This window comes from Symphalangus syndactylus, chromosome 10 (assembly GCF_028878055.3).
Source record: "Symphalangus syndactylus isolate Jambi chromosome 10, NHGRI_mSymSyn1-v2.1_pri, whole genome shotgun sequence".
NCBI lineage: Eukaryota > Metazoa > Chordata > Mammalia > Primates > Hylobatidae > Symphalangus > Symphalangus syndactylus.
Window position 1 is genome coordinate 62,399,840 of NC_072432.2, and position 19,219 is coordinate 62,419,058.

General features: G+C 36.7%; 1 protein-coding gene across 3 annotated transcripts in view; it reads right to left on the minus strand.

Annotated features, from left to right (window-relative positions):
- Window positions 1-1,097: 1,097 nt before the first annotated feature.
- Window positions 1,098-19,219, minus strand: part of USO1 (USO1 vesicle transport factor) — a 96,597-nt gene continuing 78,475 nt past the window's right edge. For all 3 annotated transcript variants that reach the window (XM_063610355.1, XM_063610354.1, XM_063610353.1), the window contains 11 exons: window positions 16,375-16,485; window positions 15,630-15,748; window positions 15,297-15,478; window positions 14,897-15,018; window positions 11,409-11,547; window positions 10,378-10,541; window positions 9,111-9,197; window positions 6,122-6,220; window positions 4,638-4,745; window positions 2,949-3,164; window positions 1,098-2,115 (listed from right to left, as the gene is read on the minus strand). In XM_063610355.1, coding sequence (XP_063466425.1) covers window positions 2,026-2,115; window positions 2,949-3,164; window positions 4,638-4,745; window positions 6,122-6,220; window positions 9,111-9,197; window positions 10,378-10,541; window positions 11,409-11,547; window positions 14,897-15,018; window positions 15,297-15,478; window positions 15,630-15,748; window positions 16,375-16,485 — 1,437 coding nt within the window. In that variant the 3' untranslated portion in view covers window positions 1,098-2,025. The remainder of the gene's footprint in view (window positions 2,116-2,948; window positions 3,165-4,637; window positions 4,746-6,121; window positions 6,221-9,110; window positions 9,198-10,377; window positions 10,542-11,408; window positions 11,548-14,896; window positions 15,019-15,296; window positions 15,479-15,629; window positions 15,749-16,374; window positions 16,486-19,219) is intronic.

Consider the following 19,219-nt stretch of genomic DNA (forward strand, 5'->3'; position numbering starts at 1 on the left):
CATAGACAGCATCTTCTTACTCTACTCGCACATGGTGGAAGGGCAAGGTGTCTCCTCAGGGCCTCTTTCATAAGGGCACTAATCCCATTATTGAGACCTCTGTCCCCAAGACCGTATCGTCTTCCAAGGGCTCCATTTCTCAATACCAACACCTTAGGGGTAAGAATCTTATCTACTGTACTAAGGACTCCAAACCGTTGGCACCTGCCATAGCTCACTGTGGTGAAGATAGAGAATGGTGGGAGCGTGGGGTAGGAGAGGTAACAACCGGAATGGAGACAGAGAGACCACTTTAGGATGCTCACCAGCAAAAAATTACAGCTGGGGTTGGGAAGATGTCCCTTTGGCTCTGGGCTGAACTGTGCAGCTATGAGGCCTCCTGTCTTCCCTACTACAAGCCATCCTGAGTGACTGAGTTCAGCACAGCAGCACTGATTCTGATGTTTCTTAATGAAGATCTTTGGTATTCTGTATTTACAAATTCTCATTCCTGATCCATTTTTCTTTAACTGTACATTAGCCTGAAAGGTAGTCATTAACTCATGGTTCATTATGTGGTGTCAACTTTAGGAAGACCTCACCTATCTGAGCTGGTCTGGTGATAGTAATCTAGTTCTTTCTCTGATGGCAAGTGCCACCTTAGGTTGGCAGTAGTGGTGGAACATGGGCACAGTGCAGCATTCACGAGCGCTCTGTAACACACAGCTGTCTCCTTCATCAAGACAGTGACCTTCCTTCTCTTTCAAGAGTTGTGTCCTATTCCTGACCCCAGAAGGCAGATAAATACGTTATTTTCTAGCCCAGGCTATCTTGTCTTTAAGTAAACCCACTTCTTTAACAGGAAATCATTGCCAAGAACTCCAGTGCTGAATTTAAAAACATCCAAACCCTTTTCCAACCTCTTCTACTTCTGTACTTCTAACCCCCTCCAATCTTAGGGAATCATAATCATTGGTTTTAAAGAAGATTGTTTTTAACATTCAGTTATAGTTGTGTACCCCTAATAAGAAAAGTTGCCTCATCATTTTCACTTGCCTCATCTTTTATTAAGAATAAAATACTTTTAAGATTTAAAAAAAGGGAACCATGACCAAGGATTAAGTGAACGTATCTATTTTTATTATGAAACATTAAAGTTTGACACATTGCCTCATTTGCTTTTTTTAAAATCTATTATCTGACTTAAACCTATTCAGCAAAAATGCCAATAAATTATATTAATCATAGTTTGGGTCTTTTTAAAACTAGGAATATGTTTTATGATAAACAATAATACTAAATCTGAGTTGTATGAACTGTTAACTTGAAATTTGTTTCAGATGTTTAGCTTAAAACAAAAAGAAAACCAATCACATTAATACACTGTTGCAAAAGTTTCTTCGGAATGCCCTCCACATCACTGTGTGTCAGCATCCTTCGGCTTCTTCACTGAGGTATGGAATGCAGCCATATGTAGGTGTCAAGGCACTCATTCTAAGCTGTCGTATCCTGCACATCTTAGCGATCACATTAGATGGAGGGCTGATGATATGCACTCCCAGCCCAGGCTATCTTGCTTTTAAATAAACTAATTTCTTTAAAAGAAAATCATCAACTAAGGACTCAAATGCTGAATTTAGAAATAATAATTCCAATTCAATACACATTCAATCAAATGTGTTAGTACTTAAAAGTCACAAATTTTGCAAAGTAAACAACCAATGAACTAAGGCAAATAGCACTGCCACCACATGCCTTAAAATGGTATATTTTTGGTGTTTGAAGCTCTTTGCAAATTATATTTTGGGACAGTTCAGATTTAAATAAAAGATGGATTTAAATAAAAGATGTGTGTTCTACATAAACTCAGTTTTAAGGTTTTCAACATGGGTGGCAACATTACAAAAATATATCAATAGTCTTAATAGTGAATGTTTTCGACCTGGTTTCTAAATCTTTATTTTCCGTGGAGGTAAACCAAAGTTTAGATTCCATCTTCAGAGTTATGATATAATCTCTATTTGAGATTTGAAAGAGATTTGAAAGCTAGATATGATCTAGGTCCTTGCCAGGATCTTCACTTTCATCATCCTCATCCTCTTGGTCTCCAGATTCAAGTTCATCCTCTTCTTCAACCTAGAGGAAAAAGACGTATTTAATATTGTGAAAATCTGTTCATGTCACATTCAACATTTAACAATATATATTACTGATAATTTTTGTTTTTTTTCTGAGATGGAGTTTTGCTCATCACCCAGCATGGAGTGCAATGGTGTGATCTCGGTTCACTGCAACCTCTGCCTGCCAAGTTCAAGCGATTCTCCTGTCTCAGCCTCCCGAGTAGCTGGGATTACAGGTGCCTGCCACCAAGCGCCCTGCTAATTTTTGTATTTTTAGTAGAGACGGGGTTTCACCATGTTGGCCAGGCTGGTCTCGAACCCCTGACTTCAGGTGATCTGCCTGCCTCAGCCTCCCAAAATGCTAGGATTACAGGTGTGAGCACTGTGCCCAGACAAGTTTCGTATTCTAGTAACTACAGTAGAATATAAGCCATCTCATTTCTTTGATTTGATGCCTAAGGCTCTCTGTCATTTCTAATACGAATGAGATATATCAGTTAACTTTGCTGATAAATGGCTACACCTCTTTACACACAAATCTGAACCAAACATGGCAAAAGATAATGACACGCTTGGGTGACAACAGTCTTGTTACCAATCAAATCAATTCACTTTCCAGGCTTAAGGTCCAAAAGAAAATAGTCTATAAGTACTGAAAACTGAACCTAATCTGTGTATTAAGTAAATTCAATGAAAACAGTGAAAACAGTATGGATGGTACCATATTCATGAACCCACATAACCATTCCTGTAATATAGGCACAACTTTTCCATGCTACATTAAAAATCTTTTAAATGCATTACACTAAAACATAATACGAATCATTTTCGGAGACATTTTAATCTTACTGGATGACCAAGATCCTTCAGTTTATTCTTCAATGACAGTATTTTCTGATCTTGATCGGCCAAGAGCACCAAGAGATCATCTTGTTCTTTTTTAGAATCTGTAATTTCCAACTCTAGTTTGTCTTTCTCAGTTTGTAAAATGGCAATGGTACTATTAGATGAATCCAGCTGCTCTTTAATGGCAGTTCTTTCCTCAGACAGAGCTTTAATTTCATTCTAGGAAAAGAAAGGTGAAAGGCAGGAATCTAAAATTAGCACTCACTTTTCTAGAGTTTTTAACAAATAGTTTCTTTCTATGAAAAATCACTGTACTTGTTCAACCTGAGGAATTTAGGGGTGGAGGTTAAGGGTACAGGAGGTTTAACACACACTAACATGAATTTGTTAGACTGTTCATCAAAAATGGTTATTGCCAAAAAATAGTTTAACATCCAAAAAATAGTTTTAGTTAGCTATTCCTCAAAAAACCTTTGAGACTTAAAAAAAAAGTACCATTTCAGATAATCAAAGGAGTAAACAGAAACACAAAGCATTTTACAGCACAAGTCTGATTAGTACCAGAATTTTAGAACTCAAAGCTCAAGTTAAAAAAAATTTTTTATCCCAACTTCAAGCATACAATTAAATGAAAAGAAAATAGCTTCAAATAAAAATCTATGGTTTAAAAATAAAATAATTTGGCCACAATCCAAAAAGCACAATTACACATTATTTTCCTTATTTTCATTAATGTGACCTCATTCCTTTCCTCATGCTATTTATTCTGATGTCTCTGTCACACAATAATATGCTGACAGGATTTAATGTGCCTGTGTTCCACAGCTTATGAAAAGCCTACAAGTGGCTTGTGCATTAGCTAAATTTGTACTCCTTGTTTTGTTATTGTGATTAGATGTTGATCTCAAAAAGAAAACACAGGCCGGGCGTGGTGGCTCACGCCTGTAATCCCAGCACTTTGGGAGGCCAACGCGGGCAGATCACCTGAGGTCAGGAGTTTGAGACCAACCTGGCCAACATAGTGAATCCTTGTCTCTCCTACAAATACAAAAATTAGATGGGCGTGTTGGCAGGCGCCTGAAATCCCAGCTACTCAGGAGGCTGAGGCAGGAGAATCGCTTGAACCTGGGAGGAGGCTGCAGTGAGCTGAGATCATGCCACTGCACTCCATCCAGCTTGGAACACAAAATTGAGACTCCATCTCAAAAAAAAAAAAGAAAGAAAACAAAAATATTTTCAATAAATTTTACTTTTATAGTACATGCATATATATGCTTATCTTACATATTACCATTATTTGAAATAGTATTTTAAAAGCTTCATTTGTGGCTAGGCACAGTGGCTCACGCCTGTAATTCCAGCATTTTGGGAGGCCAAGGCGGGTGGATCACAAGGTCAAGAGATGGAGACCATCCTGGCCAACATGGTGAAACCCTGTCTCTACTAAAAATACAAAAATTAGCTGGGTGTGGTGGCGCATGCCTGTAGTCCCAGCTACTCAGTAGGTTCAGGCGGGAAAAAAATCTTCATTTGCGCCATCTTAAATCATCAATATAGGAGTGACAATGTTGTGAGATAAAATTACACATTATTAGCTTTCTTCATAAATCTAAGAATTTGAAAGATATATAAAATTTCCTAGAGTTCATTTCATATTATATGCAGTAAATAAAAGTTGCACCAAAAACAAACCTTTAACTCTTTGGTCTCTTGTAATAATGCTGACAGTCTCCCTTCTACATCAGTAGTTTTGGTGGCTATTATAGTCTCGGTCTCTCCTTGTACCTCAACTGATTTTGCCTGAAATTAGAAATTGGAAAAAAAGATGTCTCTTAAACATTACAATCAATATGAACTCCCAAAGTGGTTATTTAATTTTTTTGCCATTTTGATATTTTACTTTCAATAACAGAAAATATAATTCCTTATGTATTTATGTGCAACAAAGTGCTCTCCACTGTCAGATGAGCTGTTCCCACACGGAAGAGCATCGAATCTCATAAGAGTACGAGGAAGGCTGGGCTAAGGTGCCTCAAGGTAAGTAAGCCCAGAAAAGTAATCAGCAAGGCAGCTCTAATGTAACTGTAACCCAGCATTTAATAAACACAGATATTTTTCAAAGCTTTTCCTTCGTAAATTTCCTGTAAGTCCATACTATCATCCTAGATAGGTAGATAAATTGAGCCAAGTATCATTATTAGTGAAATGCAAATCTTTTCTCAAGTGCTAGAGGAGACACTCCTGAATAACAGTTTTTGAGTCTTTCCTTGTCTTTTTTCTAAAATACCTGGAAGTGGGGTGTTGACACAACAAATATCTAAAAATGTGGAAGTAGCTTGGGAACTGTGTAATGAGTAGAGGCTGTGAGAGAGGTGCATGGTAGACAAAGCCTGCATTACCTTGATGAGACTGTTGCTAGAGATACGGACATTAAGTGATTCTGGTGAGAGCTCAGAAAGAGAAGAGTGGAGTTGGAGAGAGACTTCATGGTCATAGTGAGAAGAAGAATGCTGGCAGAAATATGAATGTTAAAGGTGCTTTTGATGAGGTCTCAGATGAAAACTAGGAACATGCTACTGGGAATTGGAGGAAAGGCAATCCTTGTTATAAAGTGGCAAATAACTTGGCCAAATAGCGTTGCAGTGTTTTGTGGAAAGCAGAACTTGTAAATGATGAATTTGGATATTTTGCTGAGGTTTCTAAGCAAAGTGCTGGAGTGCCGCCTGGTTTCTCCTAGTTGCTTAAAGTTAAATGTGAGAGAAGAGATAAACTGAAGAAGGAATTGCTAAGCAAAAAAGAATCAGAATTAGAAGATTTGGAAAATTCTCAGTCTACCTATATTGCAAAAGTATGAGAAAGCATGTTCTGGAGAAAACAACAAGGGTTTCTGAGTATTTTATGACAGCAGAAAAACTGCCAGCTTGGACTGAAGGGACAGAAATAGAATGTAATACCAGCAAAATAAACTATTAAGTAACTGAATAAACTAATCTGGTGAGACTGACTATAAAACGACTGCCACCATGAACAAGAAGGCTGTTACTAGAATACCGGCTAGTAAGTAATCTAAAGAGAAGGTGCTATCTGATGAATTTGTTTCTTTTTAATTGTGGCTAAGAAATAATACATCAACCTTGTCTTTATTACCTTCCAGAGGAAAAAGAGAAAATACTTACAAACGCTTCTGTTTTCTGTAACAGTTCCTGCTTTTCTGTCTGTAGTTTGGTGATCTCCACAGATTGTGAGTTTAACTGAGACTTTAAAGTTGCCAGTTCCTAAGAGACAAAAATAGTTGAGTCATAACATTAAATGGTATTAATTTCATCAAGGAAATATTTACAGGGAGACATTTAAAAAAATGATTTACAACTTCCTAGTTTTAAAATCTAACTCTAAAGAACTATTCTTGAACTTTGGGTTCAAGATGGAAAATTCAACACATTCATTTACCTCTGCCCCCTCCTGAAATCCCATGCAAAAAAAAAAAAAAAAAAAAAAAATTGTAAAGACAGGAAGGGAGGGGAGAAGGAAGAAAGAAAGGAAGGATGGGAAGGAGACAGGAAGAAACCTACAAAAAACAAAACCAGTAAGAGAAGAGAGCAATATAATTGGGGAATTTTGAGAAAGTAAGTAACAGTGGTAACTAACTCAGCACACCTGAGAAGGCTGAAAGCTAGGATGACCACTGAGAAAGTTAGGATAGTACCTGACTTAAAATGAATGCATTAACTACCAGAAAGGTTGGGAACTGGTATCCTTAGATACCTCTGGAAGTACAGATAAAAATGAGGTTAAGGCCGGGCGCGGTGGCTCATGACTGTAGTCCCAGCACTTTGGGAGGCCGAGGCTGGTGGATCACGAGTTCAGGAGATCGAGACCATCCTGGCTAACACAGTGAAACCCCATCTCTACTAAAAAAAAAATACAAAAAATTAGCCGGGCGCGGTGGCGGGTGCCTATAATCCCAGCTACTCGGGAGGCTGAGGCAGGAGAATTGCTTGAGCCCAGAAGGCAGGGCTTGCAGTGAGCCAAGATCGCGCCACTGCACTCCAGCCTGGGCGACAGAGCGAGACTCCATCTCAAAAAAAAAAAAAAAAAAGGTTAAAAACTGCAGGGCTGGTTAAAAGACTATTTAAGAAATAGATCATCAGATCCCTGTCTCAATCTTAGGCATCAGGCAACCGTTCCTCCTTTCCTGAATAAGACTTGAGGTTTATTTTGTGGCTGGGCAAAACAGGACATCTTTAGACCAGGGACCACCAAACACAGATGAAAGCAGTAGTACTATAATGAAAACCAGGGTATTAATTGAAAGTTTTTATTAATGTTGAATTTCCAAACTTCTCACCCTCTCCTCCCCCAAAAAAAGTACAGGAAAAGAAAGGCAATTATAACAATGGCTCTCAGCAGGAGTGATTTCTCCCCATATCCCCCCATCCCTAAGGACATTTGGTAATGTCTGGAGACACCGAATAAGTGGTGGGACAATGGCAAGTAAAGGCTCTTTTCTTTTGGTTCTCTTTAAAATTTCTATCATGTACATTTGTGGCTTTTCTAATTTATTTTGTTTAGTTATTAAAATGAGTTACAGTTTTCTATATATAGTATTTTACTATATATTATAAAAAACAAAACCGTCCCTTAAAAAATATATATTTTAACAATTTAAAGTTTATAAAAGTAAATAAACTGGAGAAAGTAAAAAACTAAAAGGCAATTCTCTTTTTATAAAAATATCTAATTAAAGTTTCACTGGGAAACATAATTAAATGGCTTATTTTTACTTAGAATTTACAAACTAAGGCTATATATTAGTAACTTAATTCCCTTTAATTTTACTACAGTTCTAGTATAGGTACACTTAATAAAACCAAAAGAGCATATTAATCTTCCTACACAAATAAAACATTGTGAAAAAATATTGGAGACCTGAAAATCCTCAAATGATAAGTGATTCTTTTTTTAAAAAAAGGTCAGATATTTAGAATCTACTCTGACGTACATGGACATTATCAAAATAAGACAAAATTTCTCAGTCATTTCTCAAGTCTTCATCCAGGAAAGGAGGAATGGTTGCCTGATGCCTAAGATTGAGACAAGGATCTGATGATCTATTTCTTAAATAGTCTTTTAACCAGCCCTGCAGTTTTTAACCTCACTTTTATCTGTACTTCCAGAGCTATCTAATGATACCAGTTCCCAACCTTTCTGGTAGTTAATGTAGAAATTTCTCAGTCATTTCTCTTTCAAAGCAGCCATGTCAGTGGACTAGGGCCAGTTGCTTAGTGGAGAGAGAAGGAAGTCAGTCAGTCCTAGGTTAGTAAGGATGGTCACTTTTTTAGTATTGCTTAGATTAAAAAAAAAAAAAAAGAAGTATGCATTTCTTTTATAATAAGAAAGAACGGAGGGAAAGAAGAAAAGAGAGAGAAGAAAAGAGAAGAGGAAAGAAAAAAAACCCCAGAACCTGTTTGGGGATAATATACTCTAGAGTTTTCTTCCAGTTGCTACATTATTTAATTGTAAGTATACATAGTTCATTTCTCTTTTTTGATTCTTTTCTTGAACAATACATTTAAATTTTTTCATTGGATAAAGGTAAATCTGTATGATCTAGTTTAACAGGAATTTATAAATACTATAAGCAAGTAGAAAAAAGTTTAACTTGCTTTTCCAGATGTTATAAATTACCACAGAAAAAGTTTATTTTGCTTTTTAGCTGGAGTCATTTAATTGAGATATAGGTAAGTTTATCTTTTGTTTTTCTCTTTTCCAATTCTAAAATTCTGTATTTTCTAGACCAAACAGTTTAAAAACCCCATACATTTAGTCAAGCAATTATCATAGTATATGAAAATTAGGCATTTTACATTTTCATATTTGCAAGTTATAAATTTAAATTTTTCCTTGTTAGTTCACTGATAATCTATAAATAACATGGGTGAGATGCTGAGATTTTTTAAAAAGAATACCTCTGAAAAATAAAAACACAATAAAAAGCAAAGTACTATTACCATATAAATAGAAACAGCTTCTGGATTTTCAAATGGTTGTCTTAAATTTTACTTACATCTGCTAATATAGTTCTAGATTTGTGAAACTATAGGACTGTTATTCTATTATAATTAAAACATGACAAAGTACAATTGGATCAAAGTGGAAAATTACCTGTTTTAATTCGGCAACTTGTTCAGAATCTCTAGCTGAAACTATTGCTGAAGACTGTTCATTTGTGCCAGATGTTTGGGAAGATTTCTACAAATAACACAAAAATAAACTATAAAATATATTCAGTCTAAAGAGATGAGAAAAAAATAGAACTGTACACATATAAACCATATCATATGTGCTTACCAAAAAATTCACATCAACCTTTTAATTTTTATGCCCAAGATAAAATTTCAACACAGCACATATTGTCTACAATTTTTTCATGGCTAAAAATCCATTTGTAAGCCGGGTGCGGTGGCTCACACCTGTATTCCCAGCACTTTGGGAGGCCAAGGCCAGTGGATTGCCTGAGCTCAGGAATGCAAGACCAGCCTGGGCAACACAGTGAAACCCTGTCTCTACTAAAATACAAAAAATTAGCCGGGCGTGGCAGCATGCACCTATAATCCCAGCTACTCGGGAGGCTGAGGCAGGACAACTGCTAGAATCTGGGAGGTGGAGGTTGCAGTGAGCCGAGATTGCACCACTGTGCTCCAGCCTGGGCTAACAGAGCGAGACTCTGTCTCTAAAGAAAAAAAAAAATTTGTATTTTACCGAGCAATTTATTAAATCTAAACATTTACCTGCGTTCATATGGAGAAAGAGCATAAAAGCAGACATTTATTAAATAATTTCCATGTATTAGAAGAGTATTTCACTTAAATCTCACAACAATGAACTAGACATTACCACTACCATTTTAGAGATCAGGAAACAAGTTTAAAGAAGTTAACTAAATTGCTTAAATTCAATGAGCCAGGAAGCATTGAAGCTTAAACAGTTTGACTCTAAAGCTCATCCTGTAAAATCTTTTTTTTTTAGATGGAAAGTCTCCCTTTGTCGCACAGGCAATGAGGTGAAGTGGGGTGTTCTCGGCTCACTGCAACCTCTACTTCCTGGGTTTAAGAGATTCTCCTGCCTCAGCCTCCTGAGTAGCTGGGACTACAGGTGCCTGCCACCATGCCTGGCTAATTTTTGTATTTTTAGTAAAGACAGGGTTTCGCCATGTTGGCCAGGCTAGTCTCGAACTCCTGACCTCAGGTGATCCGCCCACCTCAGCCTCCCAAAGTGCTAGGATTACAGGTGTGAGCCACTGTGCCTGGCCCATCCTGTAAAATCTTAACATATGATATTCTGGCTTAAGAGATCCAAGGAAAAAAAAAAAAGGCAGGATAATGAGAACCACTCTTGAACTCTTATTTTAACTTTTTAAACATTTACTTACCAAATTTTCAATCATAGAGTCCTTTTCAGTCAGCTGGCTTTGTAAAAGTTCCTGATTACATTTTAATTCTTCTATCTCTTCTCGCAATCTACCAATTTCTTCTGGCTGAATGCCATTCATCTGAGCCCCCTCACTGTAAGAACCTTGATGCTGATTGTCTTTTCCTGTTAGACAGACATAACATTTTAAAAGCCAATGGGAAACTTCAGTTTTTCATTTTTGAACTAGAAGATTCAAATATATCATTTTCTTAATTCAATTACTTTGGCAGCACTTTTGCAATCACATTTCATCTTTGCAGAATGGTATACTGATAAAAATAGTGAACTGATAGTATTTTCCGAATTTCTGGGAGAAAAAACAGCACAGCCTTGACTAAACTGCATGGTCTGGTGATCTATGATTAAGAATTACAGTAATTTTAATTCCAATTCTGTCAACTGAATATGAGAAAATAAAATCCCTTTAAAAAATCTTCACAAGCACCGTAGGATAATACTATTTAAAAGCAGTGGAGCTCTTGCCATTTTCCAGGCACAACTTAAATTTTTCATTTATTATTTCATTTAGTTCTCAAATGTTATTACTATCTTCATTTTGCAGAAGAGGAAACTGAAAGATTACATCGGTCATTCTTAATCAGCTATACGTTAGAATCACCTGGTGGGCTTGTACTAGTTACTGATCCCTGGACCTAATCCCAGATTTATTAAATCAGAAACACTATTGTGGTATCAGCATTAGTATTTTTTTTAAAAAAAGCATCTCAGGAGATTCTAATATACAGCCAGGGTTGAAAATCAATGGGCCAGATAAACAGGTAGCAAGAAGCTTGGACTTCAATCTCTAAAGGTCCAGTCTTAACTACTCTTAACTGTCATGCTATTTTGCTTTAAACTCCGATTTACATTTTTGTCACCGTGATGAAGGTTAGAAAAATACTAGTCCACAGAAAGGATCTTTTACTTTGTCTAGCTCTTGAGGAAAGAATGACCTGAGTGCTATCATAGTGATGGCTCAGCTACGCTTACCTAGCTGTATTTTAAGAAGATTATACTGGTCTTTGTGCTGCTGGATCTGAGATACTTGCTGTGTGACTGCCGTCTGGAGCTGTTCATTTTGACATTTTAATGTAGAAACCTGCTGCCTTAATTCGTCAAGTTGGAGATCCTGTGAAACAAAACATAATTCATGTGTTTTAAAGTCATACTAGTTAGCATTAAGAAGGTGAACACATTTTAAAAATCAGAGGTCATTTTGGGACAGTATGCTAAAGTGCTTAACACTTCCAAAATCATTCAGTAATTAAGCAACTTGGTGTGTTAATATATCCATCAAAGCCAATTAACATGCAGCAGAACTACAAGATTTCAAAGAAGGCTCCATTAATAAACACCATAGCATAGCCTGCAATTATAGCGGGAAATAAAATGAAAAAACTCCATTTTATGGTCATAAAACCATTTAAAAATTTACATCAAACTATTTAAGAAATTTAGTATATGTATGTATACATATGCTTCTATATTATTTTTAATATTAAAAGACAATGAGAAAATAAATATAGGAAATTAAAAAAAGAGCTTCCAACTTTTACCATCATAATAAAACTATAGTTGGAATTTGATGTATTTCTTTCTTTCTTTCTTTCTTTTTTTGAGACGGAGTTTCGCTCTTATCACCCAGGCTGGAGTGCAGTGGAGCAATCCAGCTCACGGCAACCTCCGCCTCCCAGGTTCAAGCAATTCTCCTGCCTCAGCCTCCTGAGTAGCTGGGATTACAGGCGCCCACTGCCATGCCCAGCTAATGTTTTTGTATTTTTAGTAGAGATGGGGTTTCACCATGTTGGCCAGGCTGGTCTCAAACTCCTGACCTCAGGTGATCCACCGGTCTCAGCCTCCCAAAGTGCTGGGATTACAGGTGTGAGCCACTGTGCCCGGCCGGAATTTGATGTATTTCTTTATTTTCTTCTAATTTTTTCCCAATCCATGGTTCAAAATTTGTTATAATCGGTATATATATAATTATGTAGCCTTTAATTTACTTAACATTCTACCATAATTTCCCCATATTGCTACATAGTTTTCAAACCATAATTTTTAATCCTCACTATCTAATTAAGTAGATTCAATACAATTTATATTCAATGTTTTTGATGCTAAGGTTGCTTTCCATTTTTCTTTTCTTTTCTTTCTTTTTTTTCTTGTTTTTTTTTGAGACAGAGTTTTGCTCTTGTTGCCCAGGCTGGAGCGCAATGGTGCGATCTCGGCTCACTGTAACCTCCGCCTCCCAGGTTCAAGCGATTCTCCTACCTCAGCCTCCTGAGTAGCTGGGATTACAGGCATGTGCCACCATGCCCAGCTAATTTTTTGTATTTTTAGTAGAGACGGGGTTTCTCCATGTTGGTCAGATTGATCTTGAACTCCCAACCTCAGGTAATCCGCCCACCTCGGCCTCCCAAAGTGCTGGGATTACAGGCATGAGGCACCGTGCTCAGCCATTGCACTCCCGCCTAGGCAACAAGAGCGAAACTGTCTCAAAAAAAAAAAAAAAAAAAGAAAAATGGAAAGCAACCTCAGCATCAAAAACACTGAATATAAATTGTATTGCATCTACTTAACATTGCTTTCCGTTTTTCAAAGTGACAAATTTCATTACAATATATATTTTAGTCCATATAATTGTTTTCCTGAATTTTGGAGAATTTCCTTAGGATGAATTATCAAATGTCATTCAAAGGATATAAACATTTTACAGTTCTAGAAGCTTGTGGCCTAATGCCAAAAAGCATTTTAAATGGTAAGAATATTTAAAATGAACATTTCTTTTTTTTTTTTTGAGACGGAGTCTCGCTCTGTCACCCAGGCTGGAGTGCAGTGGCGCAATCTTGGCTCACTGCAAGCTCCACCTCCTGGGTTCACGCCATTCTCCTGCCTCAGCCTAAAACGAACACTTCTAAAGAAGAGTCATTAGCGTAACTGTGTCAATCACTCTTTTCTTTTGCCAAATTAACTGTATTTGCAGCCCCAAGTATAGACTCTATATCACATTCCAACTATTTGTTTTTTCACTGTTCCAAAGATAGTACTATATTTTAGCAACTGGAAATGACTCCATCTTTGTACCCAGATATAGATGAAAAATCCTAATAACCACAGGTAGTTTGATGATTCAAATTTTACCATTCTAAGATGATAATTTATTGACTGATTTACTTTTAAACTGAAAAGCTGGCCGGGCGCGGTGGCTCAAGCCTGTAATCCCAGCACTTTGGGAGGCCGAGGCGGGTGGATCACGAGGTCAGGAGATCGAGACCATCCTGGCTAACACGGTGAAACCCCGTCTCTACTAAAAAATACAAAAAAATTAGCCGGGCGTGCTGGCGGGCGCCTGTGGTCCCAGCTACTCGGGAGGCTGAGGCAGGAGAATGGCGTGAACCCAGGAGGTGGAGGTTGCGGTGAGCCGAGATCACGCCACCGCACTCCAGCCTGGGGGACAGAGAAAGACTCCGTCTCAAAAAAAAAAAAAAAAAAAAAAAACTGAAAAGCTTAGAATGAATGCTAAATATACCACCATATTTTCATTCTTTCTTAAAATTTTAATCTCAGTAGGCTGGGCACAGTGGCTCATGCCTATAATCCCAGCACTTCGGAAGGCTGAGGCAGGCGGATCACCCAAGGTCAGGAGATCAACACCAGCCAACATGGTGAAACCTCATCTCTACTAAAAATATAAAAATTAGGCACCATGGTGGCACATGCCTATAATCCCAGCTACTTGTGAGGTTGAGGTAAGAGAATTGCTTGAACCTGGGAAGTGGAGGTTACAGTGAGCCAAGATTGCGCCACTGCACTCCAGCCTGGGCAACAAGAGCAAGACTCTGTCTAAACAAAAAACAAACTAATCTCAGTGATGTAGATTGTGAGGAAGAAAATAAGATATAAACAGTTGTCAATTTAAAGGGTTCTATCTATGCTTTTACTTGCCATACCTGCCATAAACTGTGCACAATTAGTAGACAGGTGTGGACAGCAGTAGAGGGAAGGGGATGAATCTGTCCCACAGGGTCTGCCACTATTGTATTTTTTATGACACCGGAATTTTAACATTAATAACCTCATTTTTCAGCACTTTCTAGAATTCCAATCAAGGTAAATATCATAAGAAATTAAATGAGAGTAAAAGTCAAGAAAACATTTTGAAGGAATATAATGAAGGTTTAGGGTACTCAACACAATGCAAGTAATGAAAGTTCACTGGTATCCTGGAAAGAAAATGTGAACTGATGATTCCGCAAATGTAGTTTCATCTTTATCCACTCATCATAATCTAATAAATCAGCTGCATGGTGCTTAGCACATATTAAGCACTCTGTTTGTTGAATACTCAGATGCTTTGAAAAATAATGAGTTTTGCTTTCTATATCCTCTTTCATTTGAAATGTCAGGAAAAAATTCTTCCTTAAAGCAGAAAGTGCCTATTGGTAATCAGAGGGTATATACAGTTCATTAGTACTTACTTGCTCTCGAATCATGTTTTTGTAGTGAGTCACAATATTGTCATGCTGTTCTAATGTTTTTTTCACCTCTTCTTCTTTTTTATCTTCTTCACTGGACTTATAAATAGCCTTAGTTATAACACCTATAAAAGAAAGCTTATTTAAAATTTGTTTTAAACGTTTTAAATACTATTTACTATTAAGACTTAGTAAAAACATATAACCTAACTCCATGATAGGTAAGAAATAATCTTTTCAATCTTACTGAAAGCCAAATGTCCTTCAATGGGCTACAGATCAAGAGCTAGGAAAAAAATATACCTTTAGAGTTATCATATAACCTGTATGTATCCAGAATACACATGTACAATATAAACATAATTACTTTCCATCAAATATCAATATAAATCTTCAGTCTTACCTTCAAGTTCTTTCACCAGCTTCGTAAACTCATGATCAAATATCATGTATTCTGGACTGGGAAAGTTTGGCTGGGGTTTCTGAGATGCTCTGGAATACAACTCATGTTTGCTAATAAATCCTAGTTTCTCTATGAAATTCTCTTTGCCAATCCTCTTCTCAATTAGTTGTTTTAGTTTCTCTCTACGGAGATAAGGATATTGAAATGCTTTAAAAAAATAAAATCAAAACAAAACATAAAAGCTTGGTCTACATAATGCTTTGGCAAAAAAAAAAAAAAAAAATGCATCATTATCTCTTGATGCCATTAGAAAATCATCTTCCCCTTACTTACTTCATGTAGCTCTCAAGTGAGTTATCATTGAAATAAATCGAAATGCCCAACAAAAGGGCACATAAGCCTTGGACCAACTGCTCTTCTTCTCCAAGATTTTCTGCAATTTGTCCTGTAAGCTGAAATCTTTGTTAAGGAGGCTAAGGATTGAAAATATCTAGTATATTTTGCAATTTGAATTTGACATACATTAATACTTCACATAAGAGTTCCCATAAGAAATTCCATATATAGGCTAGGTGTGGTGGCTCATGCCTGTAATCCCAGCACTTTGGGAGGCCAAGGTGGGTAGATCACCTGAGGTCAGGAGTTTGAGACCAGCCTGGCCAACATGTCTCTACTAAAAATACAAAAATTAGCCGGGTGTGGTTGCGCACACCTGTAAATCCCAGCTACTCAGGAGGCTGAGGCAGGAGAATTGCTTGAACCTCGGAGGCGGAAGTTGCAGTGAGCCGAGATCACACCACTGCACTCCAGCCTGGGAGACAGTGAGACTTCATCCCCCCCACCAAAAAAAAAAAAGAAAAAAAGAAATTTCATATATATATTACAACCCAGCATAAAACAAACCACACACACACAATTTAAACAAGCATCATTACAACCTTAACAGTTTAAAAAGTTGCAACACAGATAAGATAGTGGAGAATTCAAATATTTTGGGCACAGAGCTACTTCTAATTGAGAAGAAAAACTAAAAAAGATATAAATACTTACATGTATGTTACTAAAACATAAAGGATACGAATGGAACATTGGCTGAATTGTGAAGAAAATGCGTTACTGCAATGGGACAATTGCTTAGCCAGGTACAAAGCAACATTAATAATCCAACTCTTGTTTGTATTTTGCTTCCCTGCAACAGATAAATTGGTAGAAATCTTTCCATTCATTTTGTATTTTTCAAACTTAAAGTTGCCCTAAGATCCCTTCCATTTGCATGAAAAGAACTTTAACATCTTATAAGAGATGAGCCAGAAATCTAGTTTTAAAAAACTAAACAAGAGAATAAATTCTTGTATGCACCACAGGATGCACTTCCTAAAATTAACAGAGTGCAGAAATTAGAATTGATTCATGTTCAGAGGCATATACTGGGTTATTTAAAATATGACTAGTTTAAAAACCTTGTCTGCTAAGGAAAAAAATTATAGTGTGGAGGCTTTAAAATAATCTATTAATCCCAAGACCCTTTACAATAAATTTGCCAAGCAAATTTATAATATTTCAGTCAGAAGTTTAAAAACAAGTTCCTGGCCGGGCGCGGTGGCTCACGCCTGTAATCCCAGCACTTTCGGAGGCCGAGGCGGGCGGATCACGAGGTCAGGAGATCGAGACCATCCTGGCTAACACGGTGAAACCCCGTCTCTACTAAAAATACAAAAAATTAGCCGGGCGAGGTGGCGGGTGCCTGTAGTCCCAGCTACTCGGGAGGCTGAGGCAGGAGAATGGCGTGAACCCCAGGGGGCGGAGCCTGCAGTGAGCCGAGATCGCGCCACTGCACTCCAGCCTGGGCGACAGCGAGACTCCGTCTCAAAAAAATAAAAAAAATAAAAAATAAAAAAAAAAAATAAAAAAATAAAAAGTTCCTGATAAAAGGAAAATTCTACTTTCTTCAAAAAAACAAACAAAAAAAACAAAAAATCAAGAAAAATACAAAAAATAATCCCCTGAATCATTTAGTCAAATTCCATGAGAGAATATATTCTCTAACAATAAATAAACCATACTACAAATTCAGTCATCACACACCAGATGAGAAATCACAAACACAATCAAGAGGAAGATTTAAATTAGCCAAGTGCCCCAAACCATTAACAGCTGCCAAGTATAGTTAATAATGAAAATTAGCATATCCAGCAAAATTAGTTTTCAAAATTTTAATACAACACATTTACATCTCCTAGGTAGAATATTCTCTTAGTTCACAATATTGACAGTGCCCATATTTATATTCCTATAACCTGTATCTTTTTAAAACAAAACAAAACAAAACAAAACAAAACTTGTTTGAAATAAAAATAATGAAAATCAGAATAGTAATGCATCACTTTGGGGAAAGTCTCATAAAATGTCCAAAATATAATTCAAAGATCTAGACAAGGAATGAATTTAAAGTAACCATCACTGTGTTCTGAAAAATTTCTACCACCCAGACTATTCTAATTTCACAAACCTTGATGCCAATATCTTGACTCTTCTATAATCTATTTTTAGGTATATTTAATACTGAATTAAGTTCAAACAGGACCTCTTCAAATGATTTGCCAGGTAAGCACTGATACAAATTTAGTTTTTACATGGTGCATTATTTTTACTGTTTCCTTGCCTCTACGTCATTACCATGCCCACAATATATCTTCAAGTCATCCATGTAAACTGGGAAGTTAAAAACCAGTCACTCTCAACTGACTAGGTGCCACAGAAAACTTACAACTACTTGAAGTATAAATGCAAATGTTTTGTTCATCCACCTGGTTATATATAAGTTCATTATTACTTGGAATAACCATTTGCAGGTACCAAATATACCCACATTGTATATATAAGAACATCTTATCAAATCACTGGCTGATGTATGAGTAAAAAAAAAAAAAACAGAATAAGATTTAAATCAGAATCTTCTAAAAGCATGGCTTTTGGGGTCTTATTGAAGGATAAGAGCAAAGTCAAATATAACCAGTTAAAAGACAGAATGAAACACTCCATTTATTACAGAGACAAAAAAAGATAAAGTACTCAGGAGTGAACCTAATCAAAATGGTATAAAATCTAAACAAGGAAAATTTTAAAACACTCCTAAAGAACACAGAAGTGGACATAAACTAATAGCCACCATGTTCTTAGATAGGAGACTCAACATCACAAAGATATTAATTCTAAGTTAATTTATAAAATTAATGTGCCCGTAATCCCAGCACTTTGGGAGGCCAAGGCAGGTTGGATCACCTGAGGTCCGCAGTTCGAGACCAGCCTGACTAACATGGTGAAACCCTGTCTCTACCAAAAATACAAAAATTAGCCAGGCGAGGTGGCGTGCGCCGGTAGTCCCAGCTACTCGGGAGGCTGAGGCAGGAGAATCACTTGAACCTGGGAGGTGGAGGTTGCAGTGAGCCGAGATCACAACACTGCACTCCAGTCTGGGCGACAGAGTGAGACTCCATTTCAAAAATAATAATAATTATAAATTAAATTAAAAATAAATAAATGAATAAAATTAATGTGATTCAAATAAAAATTACTAAAAGGTTTTTTTTTTTTTTTGCTTCTGGAACAAAACAACGTGATTCTGAAGATCATATGAAAAAAGTGAGATTAACTAGGGACACTGTAAAAAAAAAAAAAAAAGAAAGAGAATAGTGGATCATGAACAAGCAGGAATCAAGAGACAGAATACAAAAATCCAGAAAATGGGCCCATATACAAATGAGAATTTAGTATATGAAAAAGGTAGCATATAACCATCAGTGAGTTACAAATAGACTTAAAAGATTTTGGGACAACTAGATAGCTATCTAGAAAAAGATCAGTGGATCTGTATCTCATACAGTTCGCTGAGAAAAACAGAACAAAGAATTAAATGCAAAAAA